The sequence below is a fragment of the Drosophila arizonae genome, chromosome 5 (assembly GCF_054131065.1).
Source record: "Drosophila arizonae isolate 15081-1271.41 chromosome 5, UAZ_ARI_1.0, whole genome shotgun sequence".
Classification (NCBI taxonomy): Eukaryota; Metazoa; Arthropoda; class Insecta; order Diptera; family Drosophilidae; genus Drosophila; species Drosophila arizonae.
Window position 1 is genome coordinate 5,776,008 of NC_142925.1, and position 17,572 is coordinate 5,793,579.

The 17,572-nt window shown below is 37.4% G+C and overlaps 3 protein-coding genes across 7 annotated transcripts in view; 1 reads left to right on the forward strand and 2 right to left on the reverse strand.

The window, feature by feature from the left end:
• Mef2 (myocyte enhancer factor 2) overlaps positions 1–5,625 on the forward strand; it is a 66,907-nt gene extending 61,282 nt beyond the window's left edge. For both annotated transcript variants that reach the window (XM_018011006.2, XM_018011023.2), the window contains exons 11-12: positions 249–317; positions 1,262–5,625. In XM_018011006.2, coding sequence (XP_017866495.1) covers positions 249–317; positions 1,262–1,482 — 290 coding nt within the window. In that variant the 3' untranslated portion in view covers positions 1,483–5,625. The remainder of the gene's footprint in view (positions 1–248; positions 318–1,261) is intronic.
• Positions 5,626–5,636: 11 nt separating this feature from the next.
• On the reverse strand, positions 5,637–8,475 carry Etf-QO (electron transfer flavoprotein-ubiquinone oxidoreductase). Of its 4 annotated transcripts, none has more exons than XM_089470616.1 (7): positions 8,316–8,467; positions 8,248–8,266; positions 8,049–8,119; positions 7,547–7,773; positions 6,910–7,481; positions 6,404–6,853; positions 5,637–6,339 (listed from the first exon to the last, which is right to left on the reverse strand). In XM_089470616.1, the coding sequence occupies exons 3-7, from the start codon at positions 8,074–8,076 to the stop codon at positions 5,802–5,804; spliced, it is 1,815 nt and encodes a 604-aa protein (XP_089326742.1). In that variant the 5' UTR covers positions 8,077–8,119; positions 8,248–8,266; positions 8,316–8,467; the 3' UTR covers positions 5,637–5,801. The 4 variants fall into 4 exon arrangements, with proteins under 4 accessions (XP_089326742.1, XP_089326743.1, XP_017866513.1 ...); XM_089470617.1 differs by having other exon boundaries at positions 8,332–8,464; XM_018011024.2 differs by lacking the exon at positions 8,248–8,266 and having other exon boundaries at positions 8,316–8,475.
• A 405-nt stretch (positions 8,476–8,880) lies between these two features.
• FMRFa (FMRFamide related propeptide) lies at positions 8,881–15,747 on the reverse strand. The gene is made up of 2 exons (XM_018011034.2): positions 15,451–15,747; positions 8,881–10,282 (listed from the first exon to the last, which is right to left on the reverse strand). The coding sequence occupies exon 2, from the start codon at positions 10,268–10,270 to the stop codon at positions 9,263–9,265; it is 1,008 nt and encodes a 335-aa protein (XP_017866523.1). The 5' UTR covers positions 10,271–10,282; positions 15,451–15,747; the 3' UTR covers positions 8,881–9,262.
• Between the last annotated feature and the right edge of the window lie 1,825 nt (positions 15,748–17,572).

Here is a 17,572-nt window from a genome sequence, read left to right on the forward strand (position 1 = left end):
AAAGAAAAAAGAAAGAAAATGAAAATGAAAAGAAACTAAATTTAATCTATGGCTCACGCGGCGTATTCGTAATAATATTACGCATACGCCGCTGATGCGCTCTCTAGTGTGTGCAGCCGCATTTATTTATCGTTTCTTCTTCTTCCTCTTCTTCTCTATTGCTGCGCTGGCGCACAAAACAATATTTTTGTTCGTTTTGATTAACCAACAACAACAATTAACAACAACAACTATATGACAATTTTTAGGGCATGATAAGTATGAAGGATATCCGTACCGTGCGCTTATGGGACATAATCCTAGATGGAATTTTGCCGGTAAATTGGCCAAAACACACACACCCATACACAAACAAACATAAGCACATACATACATACATACATACATACATACAAATATGCGAATTGCATTGAGAGAACATACACGAACACCCACACGTATACAAACATATATTCTTCATACATTACTCTCACACACCTGGAACAACTTTTTGAATAGTTCTCATCAATACAAACATAATAGAGCTGATGGGCATATTGATAATAAAAATATCTTTGTTGATTTGCTCTTGTCGATAATTGTTAAAGATTTGATAAATGAAATAGAAATTGTCGATTGGCATTTCTGTGGCAGATTATAGGCTAAAAATGAGAATGTCATAGATTAAATAGATTAAGTATCTTCAAAAATCGATTCATTTTCGATTATATATCTATTGGGTCTTTAATCGATAACCTCAACAATTACAATATTAAAATTCTAAGCTCGTTCGATCTATGACTCAATCAATTTTTTTCAATTCACTTATCGATACGTCACTTATCGGTGTTTATCGATTGCTTGTCAGCTCTAACACGTACACAGCCCAAATTTTGTATATCACTTTATGATTTTCCCCATACTTTTCAACAGACCAAATTGTCAAAATCAAGCAAATTTTGTATCTTTTACAACACTGAAGAAATGTTTTAAAAAATGAAAAATATATAACAATTGCCTGCCTTGTTGTTTTGATTACTTTCACTAACCATTAGTTAACTTATGCTAGTTGAGTATCCAAGCTGAGTTTAACATTTGCGCTCATTTAACCCACACACAAGGAACATACATACACACATCACACACATACACACACTCACACATGAGTTGCCAGGCGTTGAATGCCATTGCGTCTGGCTTTAAACAAATGAAAGCCCCCGCCTGCCGCCCGCCCGTGCCACACACATATGCAATCAGTGCAGCTCAACTAATAGGTTAACAGATTTTATTATCTTAAACGCAGGTGCGCCCAATGGCGAGCAGGATGTGCGCCTACAAGCGGTTGCCGTGCAGCAGCAGCAGCAGCAGCAACAACAGCAGCAACAACAGCAGCAACAGCAGCAGCAACAACAACAACAGCAACATCAACAGCAGCAACAGTTGAGCGACTACGATGCGCCCAATCACAAAAGGCCAAGAATATCTGGCGGCTGGGGTACATAGCCGGCACGTGGCGCCAGCTACAAGCTACAGCCACAACCACAACAACACCAGCAACAGCAACATCACAGTAGCAACAGAAAGCCCGTCAGCAGTGACAATGATCTGGTCATGATGCCGCCGCCTCCACGTAAAGAAAGTGCTGCACAACGTGTGTTCCACACGGCTGGCAGCTATGGGCGTGGCAGCGGCTATGACTGCTATAGCCAACATCTGGCCGTGGGCTATGGTCCACAGCAGCAACAACAACAATAAATAAGAAAAATAAAATAAAAACAACAAGAACAGAGCACAGTAAAGTTTCCAGGCCAGTGCAATAGTTTTGATGAATTTTAGTCAGCTGGAAGCGAAAAGTTTTGTTATTGGTTTTCTTTTAAATATTAAGCGAAAAACAAGTGACAGTGTCATATCTACAATTATTGTCTAATGTGTAACTTATAATAATAATAATAATAATAGGCATATACATATATACATGTATATGTGTATTGCTAATAGCTATAATTTAAAGTTATCTAAATAAACACACACAAAACAAACCCATATAAAAACATTATTCATAAGTCAAGTTTGAAAGCGCCCCCTAGTTAGTTAATTAATAATTTTAAAAAGTAAAAAAAAAATAAAATAAAATAATAATTATAAAAAGTATATATATAAACAAATAATTATAAAATTGTTGCTAGTAAAGTTTTCAAACTCGTTTAGTTTTTAGTGTGTTGAGCTGATTTAGTTTAAATCAATTTAAAGAAAACTTAAACTTAAGTCAACTGCAAGCGATTATGATTGTATATATAAAATATATATACATGTTTTGTTTCGAGTAAGTTTTAAAAATTACACTTAAAATATACGTAATACATGCAAGTCATATATAATATACTACATATATAACTATATATAAGAGATGAACAAGTTTTACAAAATTGTAAAATCTCGGTTACACACATACACACCGACACACACACACATGAAAATGTACTCAAAATATGTTTTTTCTTTATAATTTTTTAAAACTATTATTGCAATAATTTTCTGGATTCAAGTGCAATTTATGAATTTTCGGTTGATTATAGTTTGAAATATTAATAGATAAAATTTATAATAAAAAAATACATAAATATATATATTATTTTAAAACAACGACTCAGTTTAATTTAAAAATATAATTTATGATTTGAAATTAAGCTTACACTTTTTAGTCTTTTTTGCGTGGGCGTTAAGAACTTTTACTTTAAACTTAAATTACAAAATAAAAAACTTTATTTTAAGTATATAAAAAAAAAAAAAAGTAAAATCCCTATTTTGATAGACTTTAATTCTCTTTGATTTGTAAGCAAAACGAAGTCATAATTTGTAATTAACTTAAATAAAAAAACACACACGTGAATTTCTGTTTCGATTTGATGAAGCCTTAAGTTCTTTTTTGTATTTTTTACAATATATATATACAGTTTAAATGCAGTTTGTAAAACAACAACTCAAAACACAAAATATAATTTAAATAAAAATGATTATAAACAATTTCTTTTTATTTTTAGTACTTAAGCGGCTAGCTACATGTCGGTGGGTGTGGCTGTGTACATGTCAATTGCACATTTTTAAATTTTGTTTTTGTATATGTATATATAAATAAACACACACACAGTCATATATAGTTATATACGCACACGTTAACGCGCTCTGTAAATATTTGCTTTGATACTACATGACCTGTTGCACTTTATACAGCCCCAATGTAAAATGAAAAAAAGAAAAAAAAGAGAAGAATAAGACAACAAAAACAACAACATATGTATGCAAATAATTTAACAGTACTTCTATTTGTATGCTACGGACTGTAGCAGCAGCTGTGCATACTTGATATAGCGCGAAATTTAACGATCCGAATGCACAACAAATGAACACAAAAACAATAAACATTTACACTTTACAGGTTTCCCAAAGATGAACAACAACAAGCTTTACATACATACATATATATATAAAACAAAACTGAGCTATATAAATATATACATAAATATATATATATACGTATATATATATATAATAAAAAGTAGCCCAAGCTACATATTTTCTAGCAATATACTGAGATGTTAATTAGCAAAATTCATTGAAAACAAACAGTTTGTACGAGTTCCTTTTTTTTAAGAAATATTTTGAAATATATATTGATAGAAATATATACATAGAGAAAATTTTGAAAATTTAAAACAGATTTGTGCATAAAAAAGGAGCTCGCTACAAATTGATAATATATATATATATAAAAAAAAAACTTGAATGAATATTAATTGTCCATATATGGTCAAGCATACTTAATAGGTACTCAAAAAGTACTTACAAATACTTGAAAGTACTTGCAGTTAATCTAACTTAGTACAGTGAGTGTTAAATGTAGTGTACTCCCATCCCCATTGATATCTTGTGTTCTTAGATTGAACCCGGTTCCAAAAAAAAAAATATATATATATATATATAATAATAATAATTTTGATATAGTTTGCAAAAGAACTAAAACTTTTCCAACAAACACAATTTTCTCCTCATTTTGGTTTTTCACATTTTCAGTTGACTGTAAATAAAATATATTATTTTTGGTATACTAAAACTTCACTCTCTAGTGTGTTGCCTTAAGAACAGTGCCTCTTAAATGAACAAAAGAAAAAAACATAAGTGTTAAAAAATATATGAAAAAAAAGTAATGAAACTGTAAACTTGATGGTGAAAATATTTCAATACAGGTGTTTATTGTGCTATTTAAAGAAAACAAGTAGTTAATGCAAACCTAAACAAATTGAGACAAAAATTAAACTAAGCTTTAAAAAAAATACACACACACACACACACACACAAGAAGAACTATAATAAATTTATGTAGCGAGGAAAAAGCAGACAGAGAGCAGCACAAAATGTACAAAAAGCGTGAAAAAACTATGATTGGAATGTAAAAATTTGGCAATTTGGCATATGAAAATTTTGAATACTTTAAGAGATCATACACACATCTAGATATACATATAGAGTTATATATACATGATATATGCGATGATAGTGCACTGTATAGCTGGACGTCTGCAAGGCGATGCATAGGTCACAGGGACCACAACATTTAAATAAATATAAATATTGAATTGAATTGACTTGGAAGGTTTTGTCATCTGAAACAATTCAATTGAGATCAAATAAACTAGTTAAATATGTTAAAGAATAAATGGAAATTGCACTGTTGTACGACGATTTTGAATGGGGCACCTGATTAAGATTATGAAACTCTATTAGCAACATAAGCAAAGCGTGTTATAAGGCAAACAAGACTTTATGCATTAACCATATATATAAATGTATACATATATATACATGCAGTCACTATAGATCAACCATATATATAGTATAATATAGTATAATTTCAATTTCTAGTTTTGTTTTCCACTCATCTTCAATGTTGTTAATGTTTGATGTGCATTAGGTATTTGTGTTAAAGATAATTGTATGTGGTTCCATTTGCAATTTGTTGTCCAGAAGATAATCAATCATTAATGAGCACAAACTAAGACATAAATACGTACAGATTCAATTATAAAAATAATGTTTTAAAAATTGACAAACATAAGCTATGATTGGGTACCAGAAAAAGGCGTTTAAAAGTTTATAAAACCTTCAAAACGCTGTCTTAAAAACAATGCAAAAAAAAAAAAAAAAAATAAATAAATAAATAAATAGATAAATAAAAAAAAAATTATGAGAAATGAATATTTTACAAATTAAGTGATATGCAAGTAGTTAAGTTATATATATGTACAAGGCGCTCCAGATCGATATTATACATAAATATATATACATATAGTTATCATCAATGTATTTCTGTTAAAAAAAATTACTAGTAACAATGTTGATGGAACATAAAAAATAACAAAAGAGAGCAGCTAATAATAAAAGGAAAATATAAAACCAAAAAAAAAAATATTTATAATATATTGTATACATACTATATAAACAAGTTTTATCCGTGCACTGAATATGAAAGGTTTTGACAAATTGATTGTGGCATAAACATTTACCTACAAATTAAGTCGATGTTTTAAACAAAATGAAAAGTAGCGATCTTTTAAATAAAACAAACAAAAAACCTTTTTGGCAACTGAACATTTACAAAGTTTTCATAATTCTCATTATTTGTTTTATTGCAACCGTTTTGTTTATAGAGTAATTTAGAATTTAGAATTTAGTATTTCTCTTTTGCTTTCTTTACAAATTACAAACTAATCAAATGCATTTATGGTACAACATCTACAAATCTCTTTGCAGCATTGGCATTCAGTTTACATGCCATTGTAGGCGGGGCCGCCACCACCTTCGGGCACTACCCAATTGATATTCTGTTTGGGATCCTTGATATCACAGGTTTTGCAGTGAATGCAATTTTGTGCATTGATTTGTAGCTTCATATTGCCGCCCTCCTCGTTGGGCACATATTCGTATACGCCGGCGGGGCAGAAACGTTGCTCGGGTCCCTCGTAAATGGCCAAATTGTGATCGACGGGTATGCGATCGTCCTTCAATGTTAAATGGGGTGGCTGATCGCCCTCGTGATTGGTGCCTGTGAGCGCCACCGATGAGAGCAAATCAAACGAGATTTTGCCATCGGGCTTGGGATATACAATGCGTGGACTAATATTTGCGGGCTGCAGTGATTCGTGATCCTGAGGGCCATGCTTTAGCGTCCAGGGCTCGCGACCGCCCATGAATATGGAGAAACCACTGAGCACAAGGCCGCCATAAAGACCCAGAGGATTGTGGAAGGACGGATGCACATTGCGCACCTTGTACAAATCTTTCCAGACAAACGATTCCTTGATCCTACAAAAGGTAAATGCATATTAGATTTTCGATTAGCTATAAGTTTAAGGTCCTCCTAGCTTACTTGTCTGCATAAGTTACGGGCTCCACACCAGCTGTCGTCTGTGTGCCCTCATTGATAGCCTCTAATGCGCTTTCAGCGGCCAGCATGCCGCTCTTCATGGCGTAGTGCGAGCCCTTGATACGTGGCACATTCAGGAAGCCCGCGCTGCAGCCGACCAAGCAGCCACCGGGGAAGGATAGCTTCTTGGGCAAACTTTGAAAACCACCCTCGTTGATGGCACGTGCGCCATAGCCAATGCGTGTGGCGTTCTCGAACACATGACGCACCTTGGGATGCGTCTTAAAGCGTTGGAACTCCTGGAACGGACTAATCCAAGGATTCCTATAGTTAAGGCCAACCACAAAGCCAACGGCAATAGTGGGCGTGGGTTCATTTAGATGGTACAGAAATGAGCCACCATATGTAAACCGATCCAAAGGCCAGCCAATTGAGTGCTCCACTAAACCCGGTCTATAAATAAAATAAGTTCCAATTGTGCTCTAGCATATCCTTGCTTGATAACTCACTGATGGCGCTCGGGCGAAATTTCCCACACTTCTTTGAGTCCAATGCCGTAGGTTTGTGGCTCGCTGCCTGCGTTGAGGCCGAACTTTTGCATAATCTGCTTGGAAAGATGGCCGCGACAGCCCTCGGCAAAGATTGTGGTCTTCGCATGTAGCTCCATGCCACGCGCAAAGGTTTCTTTGGGTGCGCCATTCTTGGCAATGCCCACATCATTCGTGGCAATGCCTTTGACGCTGCCGTCCTCATGGAAGAGCACCTCAGAAGCTGCACAGCCTGGATAGATCTCAACGCCTAGTGCCTCCGCCTGATCCGCGAGCCATTTGACCAAATGTCCTAGACGTACAACATAATTGCCATGGTTGTCCATGGGCCAGCCCTTGAAGATGGGTATGGGTATGCGGCCCGTTTCCGTAAGGAACGAGAACGTATCCTTTGAAACGGGTGTGTTCAGTGGAGCACCCTGCTCCTTCCAGTCGGGGATGAGCTCGTTCAAAGAGATCGGATCGATGACAGCGCCGGAAAGTATATGACCACCGGCCTCAGCGGCTTTTTCCACTACGCAAACGCGGATTTCCTGTCGAGCAAGAATAAAATTTTTATTATCGTTCGATCTGGACGGCTATGACATAAGCAGCTCACCTGATCTTTTTCAGCAGCCAGCTGCTTGGCCCGTATGGCTGCCGACATGCCGGCTGGTCCGCCACCCACGATGACAATATCTACCTCTTCGACACAACGCTCCATGTCCACGTCCTTCCATCTCTCGTCCTTCTCCCGCGGATTCAAAGTGTAGTGCGTGGTGATCTTCGGATATTTCGCTGCCTCTGAAACGCTGCGCACAAAGGCGGGCGTAAAGAGCTTGTGAACTGGGCGTGGTTATAGAGGAAAATGCATTTATAATTACTGAAGCGCATAAGCTGATAAGAAATCAATTCGATTTCCAATACGAACTCCAATCAGAAGAGAGTCTGAACATTTAGCAGAGTTGGCAAATGTTCATATTATATAAACTGCCTACGTTTTTATGATTATTTGATGAATTTCATATTCTAGAATCTCATCAGCATTAATCTTATGTAATCACCAAATTGTATGGTCTTGTTGTTGCCTTTATAAATTAACAGTTTTTTCTTAAACTCACCTCGATGCATTTTCAACAGAGCCGACATTATCGCCTTTATAGCCTGCAGCGTATTAATCTAATTGCAATATCTACAATATACATATATAGAGTATATTATTTATTTATATATTTCAGTATAGATAGCAAACAAAAACAAATACAAGCGCCGCGTCCACCGCCTCCGCCAACAAAGCAACAAGTTGGACTTTAGACTTGCCTGCCAATTGCTGTGGCTGCTACAAATTCAATCATTTAATTGAATATTTTATTTTGCTTGCAACTTACTTGAATTGTTCCTCACCGTTGAGATTTCGTTGTGTTAATAAATGGTCTATGCAGATTGAATAGGCAAATCAAACAAACGCGAGACTTGGGTTGGTGCCGACAGAAGCCAACCGCAACATTCAGCTGTTCAAACTAGAGCTGAGTGCGTGTTGCGATTGTGCACGATATCGCAACTGCTGTAGTTAATTACCGCTGAAACAAAAATCATATACACTAAATTATGATTTGTCCTATATATATAACTTAAAATTATTTTTAGCTGGTCATTATTATTATATTTGCTTTTTTAATATATATAATTTTGAATTCCTTTTATAAATATGCATTGCTATACACTTTCATCTGGTTGCAGACAGCTGGCACGCGTTCATCTCTAGCTAACAACTTGTTGCTTCGGCGTTGCCACATCGCGCATAGCTAAAACAGTTGTAGCGCGCAACTGAGTTTACATTGTTGACGCCACTGCACAACAGATGGCGCCAGCAGCAAAGCTATTAATTTAAATTACATTTTCGTTAAGGTCAATGCCTAATTTAAGGCCTTTAAGATGTCAAAAAATAACTAATAGTTAGCGAATGGTCTTTATTTAAAAGATTGTTCACAACATTTGCATGCATTTTAGGGAATTACATTTAACACTTTAAAATTTCGATATTAGATTTAATATTATGCCATTGTAGTGTCTCTGTGTATTCATATGTGACCTTTGACCTTTGCTTTGATTTGAATATCTATATTTTATGTATGGTTTATCGCTTGACAAAATTTATTGAGCAGAGCAAAGATTTAATGAATTTTTAATCCAGCCCTATTAAAAATTCAAAGTACAGTTTTGTTTTTTTTACTATTGCAACATTTATAGGATGTATTTATATATTTGTATCATCGTTTTCAGTTGTGTTTGGCCAATTTTAAATATTTACAGCGTGATTTAAGTGTGTGAGAATTTATGGTTCATAGAATTGCTCCTCCGATTCGGTTTGTTCGCCGCTTTTCAATTGCTGCTGATCATGAGTTGACCTCTGAGCGTGACCCTGACCCTGTTGACCTTGCTGCTGCTGCTTATTGAACAGCATCGACATGGCCTTATCCACGGGATTAGTCTCCTCAGTGCCCTGCTGCTTGCCATCCAATTTATTTAGCTGCTTAGACTCCGAAGAACTAGCTAGTCCACCTTCCGTTCCAGTTCCGGCTCCAGTTCCTGCTCCGGATCTATTTACGCTCTTGCCGAAGCGCATGAAGTTCGAATCCATTTTGCCAAAACGCTCGAAATCACTGGGCGCCGCACGTCCGAAGCGCATGAAATTATCCGGCCGACCGAAACGCATGAAATCCTGTTTGGGACTGCGTAGCTCCTCATGGAAATTCATATTTCTGCCGAAGCGCATGAAGTTATCGGAGCGTCCGAATCTCATGAAATCCTGACCGGGATCACGTCCGAAGCGCATGAAATCGGAAGGAGAGCGACCGAAGCGCATAAAATCGGAAGGAGAGCGACCAAAGCGCATGAAATCCTGCTTCGGATCACGGCCATAGCGATCCATGCCAGAACGCTTGGCAGCTTCGTAGTAGCCCGGTCCCGTCGCCTGAGGCAGTTGCTCCGGCTGCCGCTTGCCGAAACGCATAAAATTATCCTGCATAGACTTGCGCTTCATATCGTATTCCGGATCGTACTTGAAGTTGGGTTTGTGGGCGGGTTTCTGGAAGCGTAGCACTACGGAGTTCTTATTATAATCAATGCCAATGGCCGAGATGGGATAGCGAAACTCCAGCTCAGTTTGGTCCAGTTTATCGCTGGCTAAGCCATCCAAAATATCAGATTCCACTGCCTTGGGATTAACTTCCTCCGATTCCAACAGCGAGTTCTCTATATAGCTGGGCGTTTCGATGATCTCGCTGTGTATGGCCGATTGCATCTGGTAGAGGGCCAGCAGAAACATCAAGGCAATGCCCATGACTAAGAGGAGCTGCAGAGAGTGAGAGAGAGAGAGAGGGGTAGAGAGTGGAGGTGAGTGGGAGGTAAAGGTAGCATATAACATAATTATAAGATGTTGACTTAAATCACTTGCTACATTATCTATTACAAGTTTTAATCACATTAACGCCCTCGCCTAGGTCACATTCATTTTACTTAACAAGTACAACAACAACAACAACAACAACTCGGACTTCTTGTTGCTGTTGTTGTTGTACAACAAGTTGTTTTAGCTACTCCGGTAGCCGGCAGCTGCTTAACGCCTTTTGTTTGCCTTGGCCATGGGCCGGACGAAAGTGTCCCGCTAATTAACCATAACAATATTTATGCGATAATCCATCCGCCATGCCAAGAGCGAAATATGAATGTGCGCGTAAAAAGTTAACCAAGCGCATTAAAAGGCAACAACAACAGCAGCAACAATACCTGCAACAGCTACAATAGCAACATGAGTCTATACACACTCCCACACACACACGTAGTTACATAGACACATAGACACACATTAAGAGCCATAATCCAACTTGTTAAAGGCGCTAAGCAGGCGCAGCGTGCAGAAGGAGCAGGAAGTGGCGGGCGAGCAGGAGAAAGTGGGAGGAAGACCAGCAGCAGCGGGGAGAGGAGCAGAGATAAAGGCAGCAGAAACAAAGCAGAAAGAGGAGTAGGAGTAGGAGAAGGAATGAGAGTAGAAGGGGTATTCACAGCTTCGGCAGCATCATCAGCAACTGGAGAGAGTTGATGTATGAACATTTCGCTCTTCGTCAGCAGCGAAATAGCCCATTAGTGATGCAAATGATTATGGGTTTTGGATGCGGCCACAGATGAAGGCGTCAAATGGCCAAAGTGAAGCGCGCTGTCCACGCACTGCAGCTGCAGGAACTGCTGAGTCAGTAAATTAGCGTACTGCTGAGAATTATGAAAAACTTGGCCGAGTACAAAGGCCAGACACAACTGAGAACTTTGTAGAGCCACGAGTTCCGCGAAGTCTCTAATGTACATTCTATATATAGGTTGAGCAAGAATTGATAATGCAGCACGGAAATATAGGAAACTTTTAATCCAGAGTAAAGATTTTACAGAATTTTGAGCTTAGAGCCAGAATTTGCTTTAAGCAACAACAAATTAATTAATGATTTGGTCTTTATTTAGAGGCATATTGGTTTTTAATTAAAAGACATGGGCAACGTGTGGGAATAAAATACGTTTAGTACTTTAACAGAAGCCAAGAGAAAAAAAAAAAACTTATAGCTGCATTTTAAGCTTGATTTTTACAATTTTTACATTGTCTTTCTGTTTTTATTTCCTTATATGAATCAAGAAAGCATTTACAAGAATTAATTCTATCAATCACAACAATGAGATTTCGATATGAAGAACTATAAATAGATTTCTTATAAATACTCCTCTCGGAAGGTCACTGAGAAGTAATGCTCGTGATAACCTCTAGTCTAGCTGATGAAAACTTGATTTGGAGATGAATCTATTCTCGGCAAATGCATATTTATTTAAATATATATTTTTAATCAGATAAAAAACCCTGAAAATGTTGTTGCTACATATAAGAGTTCGGAAATCGTATAGACACTCGGACAGACAGTTTATAACTGAGTTAAAACTTTTGCTTCGTGTTTCACTTGACATTAATATGCGCGATGTTGGTCAACTTATCGCTCAATTTAAAAATTGACTAGGCCATCTGAAAAGAAACCGTTAAAAAACTTGTTCAGACTACGCCGTAGACACCAGCAGCAAAGGCAGCAACAACAGCGACAACAGCAACAACAACAAGTTGACCCTAAGCTGCGCTGAGCTGGCAAATGCTGCACATTAACATACATTTTACGTACTCCACATTAATGTTACATTTCACAAAAGTTTTTTGCAAAAGGAAAAATTACGACTAAATCATGTTAAGATGAAGATTAAATACCCTAACTGACAAATTGTTGCTAGGCAACTAAATTTAACTGGGTAAATTAAGTTTTGAATGAAGTTTATAATTGTTGCAGCGAGTTTAGACAGATTTGGAATAGGCTTTGATATCATTTTGTATCTTCTAAAAGAAAGGCTGCAAGAAGCCCTTGTCCGTGAGTGAAACGAAATAGTAGCAAGTCATCTGGCCGTCACCTTCTAGTAGCTTTAGCTTCAGAAGGCTATAGTCAAGGCATAAGCTGAGCATTGCGCACTAAACTCTATTGTTTGTATATTTTACAGATATTTTCTATAGTTTTAACATAATTAAAATTTGATCCAAATCGACTTTATGGTTTTCTTAACAGGTTACAGTTCGAGTGCCCTATGTGGCAGTAATCTAATATTGCCTAAATTTATAGCCACAAACACACTTTTGTCAGGGGTTGTGTTGCTATGACAGCTGCATGATATAGTAGTCAAAGTTTTAAAGGAAATTGTTCTAGAGGTTGTTTATGCTGGGGTTGGTTAAGCTAACTAAGTGTTAGGGAACACTTTCTAATTAGAAACAGAACTTTCTGTGCCTGGTTTGCAAGGCAGCTATATGATATAATAATCTTATATTATAGAGCAGAAGAGAAAGTTCCAAGATCAAATATGAAATGCAAGCGGACGACTTCAACGATACAGCAGGCGTTTAATAAATTATTATATTACATTTATTTTTACTTTTCTATTTATAAATTATTAAAATATAATCTTTATTTCTTAATAAAGCATATATTTTATGCCAAATTGCAAATAGCCTGAACAAGTGTATAAAAGTACGAAAATTTAATGCTTTATTGCTGTTGTTGCTGCTGTTGTTGTTGTTGTGTCTGCTGTTGCTGCTGCTGTTTGTATTGCAAGCGCAATCAGACGCAATTCATTTGGGGCAATAAGTGACAAATGGCAAGCGGTGCTTAGGCCCCGTCAGCAGCCCCTTACGCTCGGCCTGCGCTCTTCCTATGTGGCCCTAACGCATTCGCGGTTATTTGTATTCGAATGCCGCAAAGTGTTGCTTGCAACATGCGTCCGCTGTCGAATCGAGGCACTCGAAGCGAAGCGCAGACAAACTGTCATCGGATTTATGACGAATGATGCACTCGACATGCATGTTGCAACAGCATTTAGCAGCAGCAACAGTGGCAGCTGCAACTGAATTGATACGATGAAGAAGAAGATGCATCATAAATTTTCGCAACTTTTCGGCACCTTTATTATTTCACACCCATCCCGCATCACACATACGTCGCGTGGCTCAACACATGTATCAAATATCAATACAGACACACACACACACACACTTACACTCGTTAATTCGTTTAGCTGTCATATGAAAGTTGAAACTTTGCATGTTTCGCTTTCATTTTCTCTTCTTATCTCTTTGTCTGATTTTGATTTCTAATCAGATTTTCATAACTGAGCAATGCGATACATTTGAAGTGTCTTCGGCTTGTAGCTAAATTTAAATACGTAATTTATCAGGTATGTAGGCAGCCAGCTCAGCGTTGACACGTAAAAAGACAAATGATGGCCCCGTGTGGCACTCAGATATTTGCAACATTTTTAGCTCCCAGCTGTAGCTCCTGTGAACTGCTCCCATTGTCAACGATAAATCAAAAATGTTTGCACGCATCGCAGCTAGTTCTTGAGCTGCACATATCATAAGCCCGGCAAAAGGCTAAGCATTTCCCTCCTCTGCTTGATAGTGTGAGGAAAAGGTAAAAAAAAACCACAGAGCTGAGCTGCGCTGGCAAATGGAAATGAAAATCTAGCGACGCTTTGCTGCGGCTGCTGCTCTCCGAAGTGCAGCCGTAAACATTTCAATTTGCTTTCATTAAGTCCAACATGAAAGACACGTGTATGTGTGTGGCAACTACTGCTATATGCCGCCTGCCATCTACCACCTGGATGCTAACTCTAACTGTATTTATGTAGTGTAGCACGTGCTTTGGGTTCACTTGCCTTTTGGCGTGCAGCCTAACAAAACTGAAATTTGATATTTTCGTAAACCCTTTTCAATATATTTGCCAGAAATAGCATTCCAAAAGACTTTAACTCTTAGTGTTATGAAAATAATAATAAAACTAGCTTTAAGTTTTCTCTTCACGTTTTTCTTTCTTTTTTTTAATAGAGTAGAATCAAAGTAAAATCAAAGTGTTTTCAGCTATATTTTTAATTACTTCTTTATTTAAATAAATAAATAAAAAAAAAAAGTATAAAGCATTAAAAAATTGTACAAAATTAATATAACAGTTAAAATATATATATTTTTATATAGTATTCAAAATCATCAGATACAGAATCAAATCTTTATCAATTTTTAAAACATCACACAAAACTAACTTCTCTCTAGTTTCTACGCTTTCTACTATGAGGGCGAATTCGCAGCGAAACTGTTTTTGAGAATTGCATTTAACGAAGCTTAATTTAAAATATAATCAAAAGACTTGAACATTAATGCTTAAAACTTTTGTTTGTTTATCTTAGTTAAGATTTAATGTTATATAAGAATTTTATAACAAGAAACAACAAAACATCAAACATGCTGTGCGTCATCTCTAGCTCGTAAGCCTCATCTGGCTATTAAACTAGGTGTTCTGAAGCAACTTGTACAGACTACATTTAACGTATACAACTTTTATGAATAGATATTGTATAATATTAGAGAAGTTTTATGGATTTCTTTCAATTTATTTATTTGAAAGCTGGTTGCCTTCATGGATATTATCTGTGGATATATGTACATATTTATATGTACTTTAAATTCTATAACATGAACTCTTTTCTAAAGGTTTCTAAACTAATTTGAAATATCAGAAACAATTGTAGAGAATTTCTAACATTTATCAACTATTTTGGTATATATTTAAAAAAAAAAATAAATAAAAAATAAATACCTTTTATCAACTGTTTGATGCATGATCTAAAACTATATAAAATATAAACCAAATAAGGCAAAACTATAGAACAAAGAAACATAACTGATGTCTGTTATATTTTTTTGTAATCTCAAGCTCTGTCATTAAATTATGAATTATCAAAACGACTCACAGTTCTTTTACAATAATATCGAATTGTATAAAGTTTACGGTTGCTCTGCATAGATTTTGAGACAAATTCAAGTTAGACTTTCTTAACGGTAACAATCAACGTCCTTTCACTGCCACACTCAGCGTACGATATATTTAGAGGTCAAGAACTCACCTTTCTTTCCGAATAGGGGATATCAAGTTAAGCGATAATTGCTGGGCAATTAAATGGACATTCCTTTTGAAGAAATACCAATTCGAAGCACTTTTTATCACGGACCACTCGCAGCAACTGGCTCTTGTTCCACTGTGTGTGCGGCGCTTTCTTGGGGCAGGACACTTGTTGACCGTGACAAAGTGAAACAGTTCTGTGCAGATGTTTGGCGAAACATCCGGTTTTATATAGAACCTGTCCACGAACGGCCGACAACAAACAAACGACAGACGACGGACGACAAACGACAGCCGACAGCCGATGTTGAGGATAATGTGCGGGCGGCCTGGCCACCCAAAGCCTCTGAGTGCTGCTGCTGCTGCTGCTGTGTGTGTGGGTGGTGTGTTGAAGCAACAAGTGTTGCCAGCAACATGTTGACTGCAGTTAAATTCAATGTGTGTGTGTGTGTGTGTGTGTGTGGGCAGCTCACTCTCGCTGATTCTACTTATTTATTTAATTATAGCTCAACTGCAGGATATGAGTGGGGCTTGCAGTTGATCTGATTTTGCTGATTTAATGATTAAGCAGCCAAACCTCTGCTTGTTGCTGCGAGTGCCTGCTGAAGCAACAAGTGTTGCCAGCAACATGTTGAGTGAAGCAAGAGTTGCTAAGGGTATTCCTGTCTCCCTCTCTCACTTCACACTTTATTCAATTACAGTTAAAGAGCAAGCTATGAGCATACGTCAGCCTTGCGCTTGCCTTTTTCTTTCTTTATTTATTTATTTATTTATTTTTTTTTTTTTTCGCACCTCTTTTAATTAGCTGCCCTAGGCAGTCAGAGATGTTGCTATGCACATGTGTTGCTGGCAGCAAATCTATGTGTCTGCGTGTACATCCATCTCCCCCCCCCCCCCCCCCCCCCTCTCTCTCGCTCTTATTCTTTATTTATTTACAGTTAAACTGCAAGCTTCAGATAGAGGCCAGCCTTGACAATGTCCGACTGCCTGCCTGTTTTTTTTCTTCTTCGTTCATTTTTGGCTCTGATATATTTGTTTGTTTGTGTTGACAGACAGACTGAAAGGCTGACAGACGACAGACGACAGCACAATGGCCAACAATGCGGCTTATTGTTTGAGCCAGTTTTCAGCTTTATTAACTGTATGCAGACAGACATGCATGCAGTATAATATATACATATCTCTCTCTCTCTCACACACTGTATGATTGTATGTTTGGCAATGACGCAGCAACATTTTGTCGCCGCTTTGCTGGTAATTCTAGCGCCAAATTGTATGCAAATCGCCCACAATTGTTATGCGCCGCCCACTTTTAAGTTTTGTCAGCTGTGGCAGCAGCAATACCCCAACACCCTCAGCGCTATCAACCACCCCTGCCATACCCATTTTGTCTTATCGCATCCAATTAGCTGGGTCTTCAGCTTCAGCTTCTCTGGCTACGTGTGCGTATGCGTTATAATTTGGCCTTGTCGCCAGTTGCTCTTATTGAAGTTTTATGGCCCTGTAACGGGATACCTTGTGGCGCCTTCAGTTGTCCCATTCGTCTGCTATAACCCAATCCCCCCAATCTCCTCTCTCTCTTTCTGCCCCTTCTCTATCAGCTACTCGCTTTGCCCTCTCCCTCTCTCTTTTGGCTGGGCGGGCGTTTGCAGCTAGCGGAAGTCTGTAATTACGGCCACACTTTGAAAGGCCAAGTTTAGTCGCTTCTATTTGTTTTCTTCTTTCGATTTTTTGTTTCTTAGTTTTTGTTGCTGTTGTTGTTGGCATTTCGGAGCAACACTCCCAGTCGGTGAGGATGACTAGCAACAAATGTGTCAACCATTGTCTCCCTTTGTTTTTTTTTTCTTTTCAATTTTTATGATCGTTCAAAAATCAATAGCTAAACAGATATACATATACATACACATATGCATATACATATATGTATATTTGCATTGATAAATATGTATGCCTGCTGTTGAGGCTCATTTGCATCAATGCCCAAACGCTCAAGTTCAAAGCGTTTGCTTGACCGAGACCGTGGACACCCATTTGGTGGTCCATATGCCTACAGTGAGTCGTCATTTTTTGAAGAAAAAAAGATCTACGAAGTAGAGGAAGTTAAGATTGTGAATGTGTTACAGATA

Coding starts and splice junctions, on each gene's coding strand:
- Etf-QO (XM_018011024.2), bottom strand. CDS start 8,076: ATGTCGGCTCTGTTGAAAATGCATCGAG. Junction 7,774..8,048: donor TCTGTTGAAAATGCATCGAG/GTGAGTTTAAGA, acceptor AACCACGCCCAG/TTCACAAGCTCTTTACGCCC. Junction 6,854..6,909: donor ATTTCGCCCGAGCGCCATCA/GTGAGTTATCAA, acceptor TTTTATTTATAG/ACCGGGTTTAGTGGAGCACT.
- FMRFa (XM_018011034.2), bottom strand. CDS start 10,270: ATGGGCATTGCCTTGATGTTTCTGCTGGCCCTCTACCAGATGCAATCG.